Genomic DNA, 12,527 nt, shown 5'->3' on the forward strand with positions numbered 1-12,527 from the left:
AATCAACTTTCTTCTTTACTTTTCCTCCTAGATCTGGTTTTAAAATCAATTCACTAACACATTCACTGAGAACATTTAACACTTCTAGAAAATTGTTTCCCTCTGTCGTCCCCCAGTTTGAGCCCAGTGTTCTTCAGGTCATGCACAGGTGACCTGCAGCAGCATCTACCAATGGCAAATCAAGCGGTTCCAGTCATCAGCCTTTTCAGTACAAAAATACCCCAGCAGGAGGTTCTTCAGCCAGACAGCTGGGACCCAGAGCCCGTCTGCCTTCTTCCCTCATCCTTAAAGTACCGCCGTAGCAGACTGGAAATTTCTCTTTCCCCTCTGGCAGTAGCAGCTAGCAGGGTGCAAGCATATTTGGTAAACCCTCCTCTTGCTTTAACCACGCTGCACTTTTAAGAGAAATAAGCATTTTCCAAGCTATGAAGCCATGTTCTACCTTTCCATGTATACATAACAATAAAAAAGCATTTTTAAAATTGTATCCATGATCAGTCTGTGTTGATCTTACAGTTCTGCTGCACTGTATGTTCCCTAATTCAGAAAAGACAATTTAGAAAGCGAAGGTGGTATCTGTATCTGCATTCGTATTGTTTTGTCCTTGCGCTGGCCCTAAATATGTCGGTAATTTTGAATTTTTTTTGTTTGATTTTGTATTTTTTATTTTTTCAATACAATTGTACTCTGGGTGAAGTTGGGATTACAGCATTGTCAATGAATGCTACAGTATGTCCCGGGGATTTCAGGCACTGAGCCAAAGCTTACTACAGCTGTCGGTTCTTAAAGTTCTTCATTAGCTGCTTTTGTTACTCGGATCTGCTTGCAGTACATTTTAAGCCTTTGAAACAGGAGAGGGAACACATTAAATAAAATCAGAGATTAATGTGGCTAATCTTTTCTGGTGATTGCATTTCTAGTAACCTAGATTTAAGTTTAATTATTCATCTCCAGGGAAAGCACTGGACAACAGTGCTAATGGTTGGTATAAATGGTATTTTGTTTCTTCATGGTCACTGCTGGGAAAACACTGCTGCTGTCACAAATAGGTTAGAGGAAAAAGTTTTCTTTATTATCAGTGATCTCTCTGGTTTCTTTGCTAAGGCTTGTTGCAACACTTGTAATTTCTGTAGAAATATCTGTCATATGACAAACTGGTTACATTTCTGTAGGGCACAACTGACTTCTAGAAATGTGTGGAAAAAAAAGTAAATCCAGACCTGAGTGAACTTAGAGACATAAATTTCCTGTCACAGCAAAAGAACGGTTTATCTGCAAAAAGACTAGAAGAAATCAGGAGATCAAACTGAGGAAAGGAGAAAAATGTAAGCGTGGAAAATAAAGAGTGGAATTCTCTGATGAATTTTATTTGTGTGTTGAATATAAAAATGGGGGAGAAAAATCTAGTTTGTGATTAGAGATCAGGATTGTGAGTTGAAGAGCATGGTTGCTATTTCTGGCTATGGCATAGCTAATTCTATTCTATAGAATAAATCTGATCTTCAGAAGTGACTTTCTATGATGAAATCACTTTTATCCTCCTGAAACTCAGGCAATTGTCCCTGTGTTCCCAGAAAGATTGACTTAATTTTTACTGCTACTCAAAGAACTCACTGCAGTGACTGCAGACCCAGAAATTTCTAACAATTCCCTTTATATACATTTTAGGACCCTAAAAATCTCCCCGTGAGTTGCAAATAAGCCATATTTCTCCCTTTTGTCAGGTGACTCTGAACATATTCCAGCCAGCTGTACTCGGGAACTACATAAGGAGAATGTGCTGGGTGCAGGTCCTGCATTCATATGTCTAAAGAACCATTTTTAAGCACCTTGGGATCTTTCAACGTGAGAGGTCTGCCTCAAATGAGAGCGTTAGAAACTGGTCAGCAGAGGTTCTTTTGCCTATTTCCTATGTGCTTTGCTTTTATTTTTAACTCTGTTTCCTTTTTTCCTTTGTAGCTTTCAGAAGACAACGAAAAAATAGAAGTGAATTAAAAAGTGTTCTTTCGCCTTTTTTCACCTCGGAACTACTCTGCTCACATGTCTTCTGCCTACAATACCCTATCTAACCTCTTTTTCATGCTTGAGCTCCCAACCTGCATCCTTCAATGTCTGACCCTGTAAATTATCGTTAGGCATTTCTGCTGCCTTTAATGGTTTCATTTTGAGGAAATGAAGCTCATACCTTTTCATCTTTTGTATTGTCTGAGATATTTGATGAAGAATTAGATCTTTTGGCACAATCTCTCTTTTGTGAACGGCTCCTGCCTGTCTGTAATCAAACATAAACCTTTCATTTTTAGTAATCTCTTCCTCTCCATTGATTCCTATGTCCCCCCTGTTGCTCTGTTTGTATGATCAGTGCTATATTTGGGGGTCTTAGAGATCCATCGCTTCTTAAATATAACCCCTTGATTTGCTATTTTTTGTATCTTCCAGAAGCACTTTCTCAGCAGGTATTTCTGCCATGCAGCTTTCAGAATTTAATTCAGTAATTGAATATCTTTTGTCTAAAAGTGAACCGAGTAAAAAGTCTGTACAACTCTTGCTGACGATACCTTTAGTTCCACAGACTGTGGAGTATGAAATAGGGAGTGCCAGTTTGACCAGTGGGTATACACTTACCATTTCCTCCTCGAGCAAGACAGATCACAGTCATCTTCCCTAATTGTTTCGGTATCATCCAAATGTCAGTTAGTCGAGTTCTGCAAATATTTTAAAATCTATATTGGTGTAATAAACCGTTTGACTCAACTGGAAGACGATCTTATGTGCAACATCCTATTCTTTCTCATTGTTGTATATATGATAACTGGAGTCTCAGGTTTGAGGGGAAACAAGAGGGAGTCTTGAAAGTTGTCAAGGAAGTTGGTTGTCAATCATTCTCATCATCACCATCTATCACGACAGATAGACATGAGTTCAAAATCCCAAATGAACATGATTTTTCAAGTTGCCATGAACAGGACCTAAGAGCCAAATATTGTTCTTTCTGTTTCCAGATTGGTGCTTCTCTGTTTGCCAGCAATATTGGCAGTGGACATTTTGTGGGAATAGCGGGAACAGCAGCAGCTGGAGGAATTGCCATCGGAGGTTATGAATGGAATGTAAGTGGCATGCATTTAAGTAAACTTATTTGTCACATCAGGATTATCTGCAGAGGCTTATTGAAATAATGTTGCCTAATAATGTAGGGCTGTTGAAGTTTGTGCTTGACAACAATTTTTTTCTGTTCAGACCAGCAAGTTCCAATGTAATCTAGTATTTAGCTCATCCAACAACTGTTGTTTAGGAAGAAGCAATGATGCATGTGTATATTTGAGCAGATATGCTACATTACTTGTGACATAGTAGGACTGGTGTATAGGATAATAGATGTGGTGGAAATATTGGTTCTGACTGTCTAATCTGATTCTCCTCTTGCAAGAAATACTAAGTTTGACTGTTACTGTCCTCGTATATCACTATTATTCCACTCAAATTATTTCTAATTTGTATTAGTATGACAGCAGAAGCTGACCCAGTATTTCTTGTCCATCTTATGGTTTTGATCTAAGGGCAGAACTTAAAAGATACAGTTAAAAAGCCCTCTAAGCCCTGTGGACAGAATAAATGCAGAGTGCAGCTCTGAGAGCAGGATTTTGGTCTATATTAGTGAATTTAAATATGTACAGCTCTGTATCAGAAAACGTTTGCTAGCCATTTAAATCAGAAAACTGTGACACTGCAATACAGTAAGATCTATAGTTCACAAATTACACATGGTAACACAAAATACGTTATGAAATGGTCACGTGGAAATATGAAATATTTTACAAAATGCATGTGGTACATCCTGTACAATATGTGAGATTGTGGTAAAACATTTGGCCATCTCACAGAGACCCAGTGCAGAAGGCAGTTGATCAAAATAATGATCAAAAGAAATGTTACTCTCCCCAGTACCTAGATTTGCAGATGTCGCAACATACCATTGCAGCATACCTGATTCTGAGTGGGAGAGTATCCTGCATTAGTGGCTCTGGGATCAAGATGCTAGCAAATAGGTCTAGGTAGTAGGCTTCACCTTCCTTAATATGTCCCAGAAATGGTAGTCTTATGGGCTGGTTGCATTTTAACCATTGCTAAACCAGGGTCCCTGGGCTGGTTCTGAAGAGAGCTGGGATAGTCTGGTGCTGCTAGTGGAGTGGTGCTTTGATACCAGAGGGCAATCCTGTGAGCAGAAATTAGCTGTTTTTCTAGAAAATGTCTTATTATCAAGTGTGCTTCTCTAGGACATCTAGCATGAAATTCAGGCTGCATTATACCTGACAAATTTTTTGGCCAAAATTTCCTTCCCAAATTTTCAACTGTAAATTAAAGGACAGAACAGTGCCTCCTCCCCACCACACCCGCACCACCCAGGTTTATGTGATTTCAGTGGTCTCTAACTGCTATTAAGTCTGATAAATGGTCTTTGGGAGTGCTACTAGAGAGAGGAGGCTAATTCAGATGATCTTGTCTTGGCTGCAGGCTCTGATACTTGTGGTTGTTCTAGGATGGCTGTTTGTACCCATCTACGTCAAAGCTGGGGTAAGTCAAAACAGTACGTCATGCTTTTCTTCGCCACTCATGTTTGTGGATCAGGTCTTGGATATTGCAAAGCCATTATGAATGGCACAAGATCTGAGCATGCTGGAACTGTACTATATTATGTCTATATATATTTGAAAAGCGAGAATGCTCTCTTCTGAGACCTGAGCTGCAAATTACTTGGTACTGTCTCCTTGTTCTCCTTTGATTCCTGGAGCTGCTCTTCCTTGCAACTGCATTTGTAGCTCCCCTCCCTTTGTGCTCCACTCTTACAGTATCTGAGTAGCAAAAAACTTCCTCTAATTTGCTTTGCATCTGTTCCCCATTACCCGAAACCTTATCTATCCCCTCTGCAGGTCGTGACAATGCCAGAGTATCTGAAGAAGCGTTTTGGTGGGAAACGGATTCAGGTCTACCTATCAGTCCTTTCTCTGATCCTGTATATTTTCACAAAGATCTCAGTAAGTAAAACTTTTGCAACATTTCTTCTACCCTACATTGATCTAAAGAAAAGAAGCTCCCATTTACAATACTGCTTACACAATTGGTCCACTGTTTCTGATTTGGAGACCACAGTTGAATTAAGGACTGTAAAAATAGGATTTTGTGTTTTCTTTATTCTGTCTAGTGAGATTGTGTATTCAGATCTGTTCTGCAATCCAAGTTTTTTCCTTCCTGGCAATGTCTCTTGATGCTTGTTGTGCTTTCTCTTTCTTTTTTAGGTTTTAAGGTTTACTTCTACTTATGCTCTCCTCTAGAACAAGTCAGAGTGGAGGAAACTACAGTCTATTAGCCTAGGGATCTGTGGAACCAGTGGCAGGAATTTTTGTCCTCAGACTTCATATTTATCTGTCTTAGCATCCTCTGGTGAACATGTCATCTGTAATATGATGAGGGAAAAGAGCAAGAGGGCTAGGGAGAAAAAGAGAATAATAGGAATTAGAAAATAAGGGAGTGGGGAAATGCAAAGGAGGAAAATTATAACAACTGAGGTGAAAAGAGGGAAGAGGAGAGATTCTTTTAATGGGCAAGTGGTTGGTATAAAGTTTAAGGTGCTATGAAGTTAATGTTTATTAAGTAAGTGGTGGTGTTGCTGTGAAGTAGTGAAGGGACCTGGTGTTTTCCATATATCTTGAAACTATGAAGCCTCTAAAGAAGTCCACAGTTCAGGCATACCTCAATCTGTTGTTTTGCAGAAGTTGCCATGGCAGATTACTCTTTGCCCTCTGAATGGGAGCTGAGTGATAATAGTGCAATTTAAGCTAAAAGATTGGCCTTTTGCTCTCATTCTCACATCTTCACGATAACTGATCCTTAGAAAGGTTATAAATTAAACAGATTGGTACTGTGGAGCTGGCGTCAGAGTTGGATTTCCATATATTTCAAGAGGATTAGTTAATTTGCTGTTGTTGTGCTTAACTCCCATAATTGGAAGTCCCAGGTGTGACACAGAGTTCTGGCAGCTCTAGCAGCTGAGAAACTCTTCCAGTCCGATGACTCACAGTCCTATTCTGCTATGCATGACTGTAATGAGCCCATCAAGGTGTTATGTAGGTTCTGAATTTGCGGTCTATCTTCTATTTCTAGCCTCTATCATGCCTAAGGATCTGATCATGGGATTTCACCCCATTTCAGTTGGAATATCTTGCTTCCATGCAGGACAAGTTCTCCGTTTAAGCTTCTGGTGTGGTCATTAGGCTGAAGCACCCTCTCCTGCTCTTGTGGTCCTGTCTTATTAGGGAGCAAGGGAATAGTCAAGAGATCCATACAGGAGCAGATTACCTGGGACCCACTCTACCAGTGGCCCATCCCAGCTTCCCATCAATCCAATTATTTCAGATGTGTGTGGGGAACAGCCATGGACCTGGGTCTCTGTGCCATGCAGGGGAAAAATCTGGCGCTCAAGTTCCTCTAACCATTTCTCTTGTTTCCCCCAGGTGCCCAGAACAACTCTGACAGTGTCTGTGCCGTGCACAAATGTGGCTCAGATTTCTGTAGTATACAAACACATCTTCTGCGTTGTTGCCTTACGTCACTATATTTGGGAGGGCAGGATTTGCCCAGGTCAGGTTTACTTGCCATATCTTACTCAGAATAGGCAGAACAGTCAAAGTCCTTGGAGGTTTCAGGTACTGTCAGAGGATGTCAGAGCAGGTTTTTCTGTACCATGCTATGGAACACCATGGCAAAATTGTCTCCAGATGAACCAGCTCCAGAGGCAGAAAGGGAAGGGCTGTTCCATCCTGGACCGTAGCGAACTTCTCTATGCTGTATAGAGATATGCATGCCATGTGAAGCTAGCATAGGTCTCTCTTCCCAGAGGCATGCTGTATATGCAAACATACCCATGTGTGGACAGTCCACACCGTAGCTGGCTTGGGGATTTGCATTTTACTTCCTTGACTGCTACCTTTGCAAACACTCCCTTGTGATATTGGGGCTTACTGAGATTTCTGCCCTGCCCTTAATGGGCAGTCACACCTATCAGTTTGACTGGCAGCGATACTTACTGCCACTTGCCCTTGTGGAAGAGTGGCATCTTGTTTCTGGGCTATTTATTTTATGTGCTGCTTCCTTGATGTGTCAAGGTATTATCTAATGTTCTTAATTATTATGGTGCTTTCCAATGAACAATATAATATGTCAGGTCATGTAACTCCTGGCATAGCGCCCACCATGATGTGATAATCATATTCCCTTTGCACACCTCTGCACAAGGTCATTACCATTTCTCTTTTCCTGCATATTTTCTGTGTTTTTTTTGTTGATTTCTTACCTTGCTTTGTGGCGAATCAACCACTTGCCAGGTAAGGCCATGCTGCAAGGTGTTGATCTTTGGGATCAGGACACGCGCGATCTTTGAGCCCAAAGGGTTTCTGTTGCACAGATACCTCACGTGTACGTGCTTCCTAAGCATGCAGTGCTTTGTGAGTAATGCCCATAGCAGCTTTCAAAGGCTTGCTAGCCACTAGTGTTGCTGATATTGGCCATTATGCCAAAGAAAATGGCCTAGTAAAAGTAAAATCTTGATGGAGAGTAATTGACTAAATTGTGGCAAGACAAAAGGGAATTAAGACCCGATTGTTTTTGAAGAAATCAGAAATTGTAAACTGGAATTTCTAAATGTGTTACAGCATTTTCTTTACATTCATTGTGCATAATGTCAGTAGTAAATATATGGGCATAGACTTACCAGGGGGAAGAGGAGGGAGAAGGATAACCTCCTCTTAGAACTGCATGGTGTAGGGGGTAAAGAGTATGTGCCCCTGCCCTGACTCCCACATTAACGTCGCAGCTGGATTCACGCAGTTGGCATGTGTTCTGCCAGTTGTTCCTGCATGATCTGCACATGGCTTTGGAGAGATAGTCTGTAATGTAGTCTCTATTCAGAGATAAGATAAAGATTAAATAGTGTCCATAAAAGCATATTAATGAAGAAACAAGGAAATATTGAGAGGCAATAATCTAATTGGGAAGGGGCAGCAGTGAAGCTGAGAGGTAACACAGCAATTCGAAGAAGCTGATATATTGCTCAGGATGCTAAATAATTAACTACACATTTCTTTCTGGGGGTCATTTTAGGACTATTAATAGTTAATGATATGTAGGCTAAACGAAAGCCAAGAACAATAAAAGAAAGATCTGGGACATAAGCTGATCAGTGGTGTGAAAAGATAGGAAAAAAATATTACCATAGAGAGAAGGAACAAAAGATATGATCTAACACTGGGGCTGAGAGCTAAAAGTCCTTGTTCCCAGTTCCAAACTAAAACCTGTAAGAAATCAAACAATCTCAAGTTGCTCCAGAGGCAGAGTTTCGGGAGTGAGACCTCCGTTGTGATTCACACTCTACTTCACGGTTCTTTTCGGTGTGTCAGGGCAGTAGGGTTGGAGGACCTCTTGCATCATGGAGGTCTGTGCATCTTCCTCATTCTCCAGAGTTAACGAAGGCTGAGCTCATACCCTGCAGTCTCGGTTTCAGTGTCTCTGGAATGAAGAGGATTTCCTCGCCCGGCGTCTCCCATCTAGCCAGACTCCATAGCTGCCTCTTGGGATATCTGCCCTGCCTCACCTCGGCCCAGCTGTGGACAGAAGCGGTGCAAGTGCCCGTTCTGTGACCACAGGCTCTGGCTGTCCGGCAGCCTGCCCGGTGGAACCTCCTGCTCCTCCCGCAAGCTGCCGCCTCGCCTGCGGTAGTCGTGTGTGCAGGCTTCACTCCAGGGCATGTCTAGTGTTGTTTATCTGTGTTTCTCCGACCCTCCATATGGGCAGTTCCTGCAGCGTTTTGCAGCTCCTGAGCTTGCTGAACGCCAGGAGGACTTGTACTGTAAAATGAGGGTAGGATTTGCTGTATAGATATATATCTCTCTCTATATATACCACAAATATATCTATTATTCGTGGTGTACAGAAAGGAGGCGTGCAGGTCGGATTGGAGATGAGCCCATGAACTGGATGCTCAGGAGCAGGGATAGGTACAGATGCAAACCTCTAATGAAAGCATAATTTACATTAATGCGTTACAAGTGCACTGCAGTAGATTATTCTGATTGTAAACTTGGATAAATAACACCGATGCAAATTATCTCTAAATAATTATATCTAAATCAGGAACTGATTTAGTGTGATTAATATCCCAGAGTGTTGCCCTGAAACCTGAACAATTCCTTCCTTACGCAAGAACTAAAGGTCTTTTCTGTTAGCCAACTGATGTCAATTATGCTTACAGGAACTTAAAAATGGAGATGATATGTTTGCCTTTAATCAGCATTTGTTCTGAACTGGCAAAGCTAGCTATACCACATGTGTACAAGCAGTAAAGAAAGAGTAAGACACTTACAGAGTAGCATTAAATGAAGAGAACCATGCCGTGTCTTGGAGGTGTCACAGAGCCCATCCCGCACATAGCGGCAAGTGTATCCCGAGCTTTAAGTAATTTGTTATTAAGCTGTCTCTCAGTACGTAAGCACAGAGTAGTGAGATGACTCTGTATTTAGCTAAAACGATCCATTGAAAAAGACCTGGAAATTCTTTGAGTAGTGTGACAACTCTTGTACTGAAAGCACCACAGCGCTGAGGGGAGATTGGCAGTTCTACTAAAATGGCCTCTACCTTATTTTTGATTTTTGTGTGTGTGTGTGTGCATTACTATAAGGGGCAGAGTGGTATATTTCAGTACTCTCATCATGAATGCATAGTATGCCATCATCATGAATTTAAACATTGCTTAATCTATCATTTTTTCTTTTATAGGCAGACATATTCTCTGGAGCTGTATTTATACAGCTGGCCATAGGACTGAATCTTTATTTGGCCATAGTTATTCTGCTTGCTATTACTGCTCTTTACACCATCACAGGTGAGTTTGCAGAGCAGTCTGATAAATCAAAGAAGTTAGGGGAGCCAGAAAAAAGGAGGAGAGGGGAGGTGGATAAGAGGGGAGAAATGAAAACCTGAAAGGGGAGTTATTTATAGTGGTCTTTGTTTGACAGAGAGAGGTGGTGAGAAAAGTGTTTAAAAAAAAAACAAAACATAAAATAAAAAAAAATAAAAAAATATTTCCACTGAGGCATTTGCACGGGAGCTAACCTATTTGTCTTAACTTTTCCTTGCCATTAGGTGGCCTTGCGGCTGTGATTTACACAGACACCTTACAAACGTTTATCATGGTAGTGGGATCCTTTATTCTCATGGGATTTGGTAAGTAAATCAGATTAATTAAACTGGAATATTCAACTGCAAATCCCACAGTGGCTATGGAAATGGATCCTGCAGTGTGGAACTCTGTTATCTTCACCAGCAGATTTCAGTTCACATACCTATTTATCAGGGAAAGAAAATAGGCATGTTGCCAAAAAATAGGCATATTGCCAAGCCCTTTAGTCACTGAGACCACTCCATCTCCAAAGCACAGGTGAATGTGTAAGGTAATATATAGCATCCCATGACAGAACAGGACTTGTGATGGCTAATGAGGTAAAAGCAGAGTTGTTGGCAGGTGATGATGATACTCTTGAGAAGTTCAGAGAGTATCTTGTTTTAAGAAGATCATAATTTCATAGATAATCAGATGCTAATACATGAAAATTTCTGTTTCAAAGTGAAGAGCTGTTGGCCCCCTTGCATGTTTTTTCCTTGTTTCTAGCTGCTAGCTTGTGTTAAAACAACCCAAAGATACTAACATTTTATGTAAGCCTTGTAGCTGATCTTTGGATGTCATTATATTGCCAGCTGGACAAAAGATACGAACTGAATGTTTATGAATAGGAGAATGTGTGTGTCTAGAAGACCATATGCATTTTAAACCAGAAATTATGCTGTTAAACAGAATTAATAGGAAGGGATCATAAGAAAGAAAGAAGCAGTGATAAGATTCTATGAGTTTGTAGTGTCCTTTCCTTATCCTTCCAGTTACTCAGCACTTGGTTTTCCTCTAGCTAGGTCTTTCACTGAAATTCTATTATTCCACCATTGTTAGAACAGAAATAACTTCAGACTGACCTAACCTGGTAAGACCCTGCCTTAGGTTCTCCCTAGGTTGAGTGTGCGGAAATAACGTATCTTCATTTGACTTCTTGGCAAGACGTGGATAAGAGATGCTGAGATAGTGGAGCCTAAAGCAACATTTGTGAGCTATACAGAAACCTAAAAAGAAAGATCATTTTGGTACTTAGATTGTGTGAATACTTACAAAACAATGTATACTGTTTTCTGAAAATGTTGCTGTATACGGGCCAGGGTTTTTTTACATCTATATTAAGGAGGTTTTTCTCCTCACATTCTCTAGCTCTATTTGAGATTTCAGTATTAAATACTTTATCACTACTTTCACTTTCTGTTTTCCAGCATTTTCTGAAGTAGGAGGGTATGATGCTTTCATGCAGAAGTACATGGAAGCAATTCCATCCAATACCTCCTATGGGAATACTACAATTAATGCAGCATGCTACACTCCTCGAAAGGATTCCTTCCACATCTTCCGAGATGCCGTCACTGGAGATCTGCCGTGGCCAGGGCTCACCTTTGGTTTGAGCATCATTGCTTTGTGGTACTGGTGCACGGACCAGGTAACGTGGAAGCCCTATGCCTTGGAAATGCTGTGCAGTCTGGTGTGATCTAGGGGTGCTCTTTCCCCACTATAATTCAAAGCTGGGTCACAGAAATGGCAGTTATTTCAAGACTGGTCACTGACCTCCCAGTTTCTGATTTCTAAACCCCTCCCACACGTGAGAAAATGGAATGAGTGTTCTTTCCATTCTTCTTATACCCTGTGCCCAGCAGGTACTGTGTATAATTCCTTTCTCATTTTTTTGTGTGTGACCATGTGTAAAAACATGGAGAGGTTGTCATGTGAACATTTATTTAGAAAACCATGCATCAAATGACCCCTCTTAGATTGGCTCTAGATATGATTCCCCATTCAGTAATACTAGTTTGTTTCCTATTTGTGCAACTTTCTTCTTTGCATGCACAGTCTGGGGAGGAGGTTCTTTATCTATCAGGTCTTTCAGTCTGGAGACTCTTCCCCAGTCCTCCTTCCTTCTTCCTAAAACCTACCGTCTGGTTTCCCTGAGAGATCACACTGATATGAGTAGAGTTGCTCCTGCACCCGCCACACGTGAACGTGTCCAGTCTCTAGCAAGTGATTGTCCTGGTTTCAGCTGGGATAGAGTTACTTTTCTGCTTGATTTTGGATTTAGTATGAGAATAATGTTGATAATACACTGATGTTTTAGTTGTGGCTAAGTAGCGCTTATCCCAAAAAACTACGTTTTCCCATGCTCTGTCAGTGAGGAGGTGCGCAAGAAGATGAGAGGGAGTGTAACAAGGACAGCTGACCTTAACTAGCCAAAGGGGGTATTCCATACCATAGGACGTCATGCCCAGTACATAAACTGGGGGGAGTTGGCCAGGAGGTGTGGATGGCTGCTTGGGCATCCATCAGCCAGTGGTGA

General features: G+C 41.1%; 1 protein-coding gene across 1 annotated transcript in view; it reads left to right on the forward strand.

Annotated features, from left to right (window-relative positions):
- LOC104166606 (sodium/glucose cotransporter 1-like) overlaps window positions 1-11,639 on the forward strand; it is a gene marked incomplete at its 3' end in the record, with an annotated part of 18,868 nt that extends 7,229 nt beyond the window's left edge. The window contains exons 3-8 of the mRNA XM_009706599.1: window positions 3,003-3,107; window positions 4,513-4,572; window positions 4,929-5,033; window positions 9,826-9,931; window positions 10,192-10,272; window positions 11,419-11,639. Coding sequence (XP_009704901.1) covers window positions 3,003-3,107; window positions 4,513-4,572; window positions 4,929-5,033; window positions 9,826-9,931; window positions 10,192-10,272; window positions 11,419-11,639 — 678 coding nt within the window. The remainder of the gene's footprint in view (window positions 1-3,002; window positions 3,108-4,512; window positions 4,573-4,928; window positions 5,034-9,825; window positions 9,932-10,191; window positions 10,273-11,418) is intronic.
- Window positions 11,640-12,527: the final 888 nt, after the last annotated feature.

Source organism: Cariama cristata, unplaced genomic scaffold (assembly GCF_000690535.1).
Source record: "Cariama cristata isolate BGI_N322 unplaced genomic scaffold, ASM69053v1 scaffold16018, whole genome shotgun sequence".
NCBI classification, from domain to species: domain Eukaryota; kingdom Metazoa; phylum Chordata; class Aves; order Cariamiformes; family Cariamidae; genus Cariama; species Cariama cristata.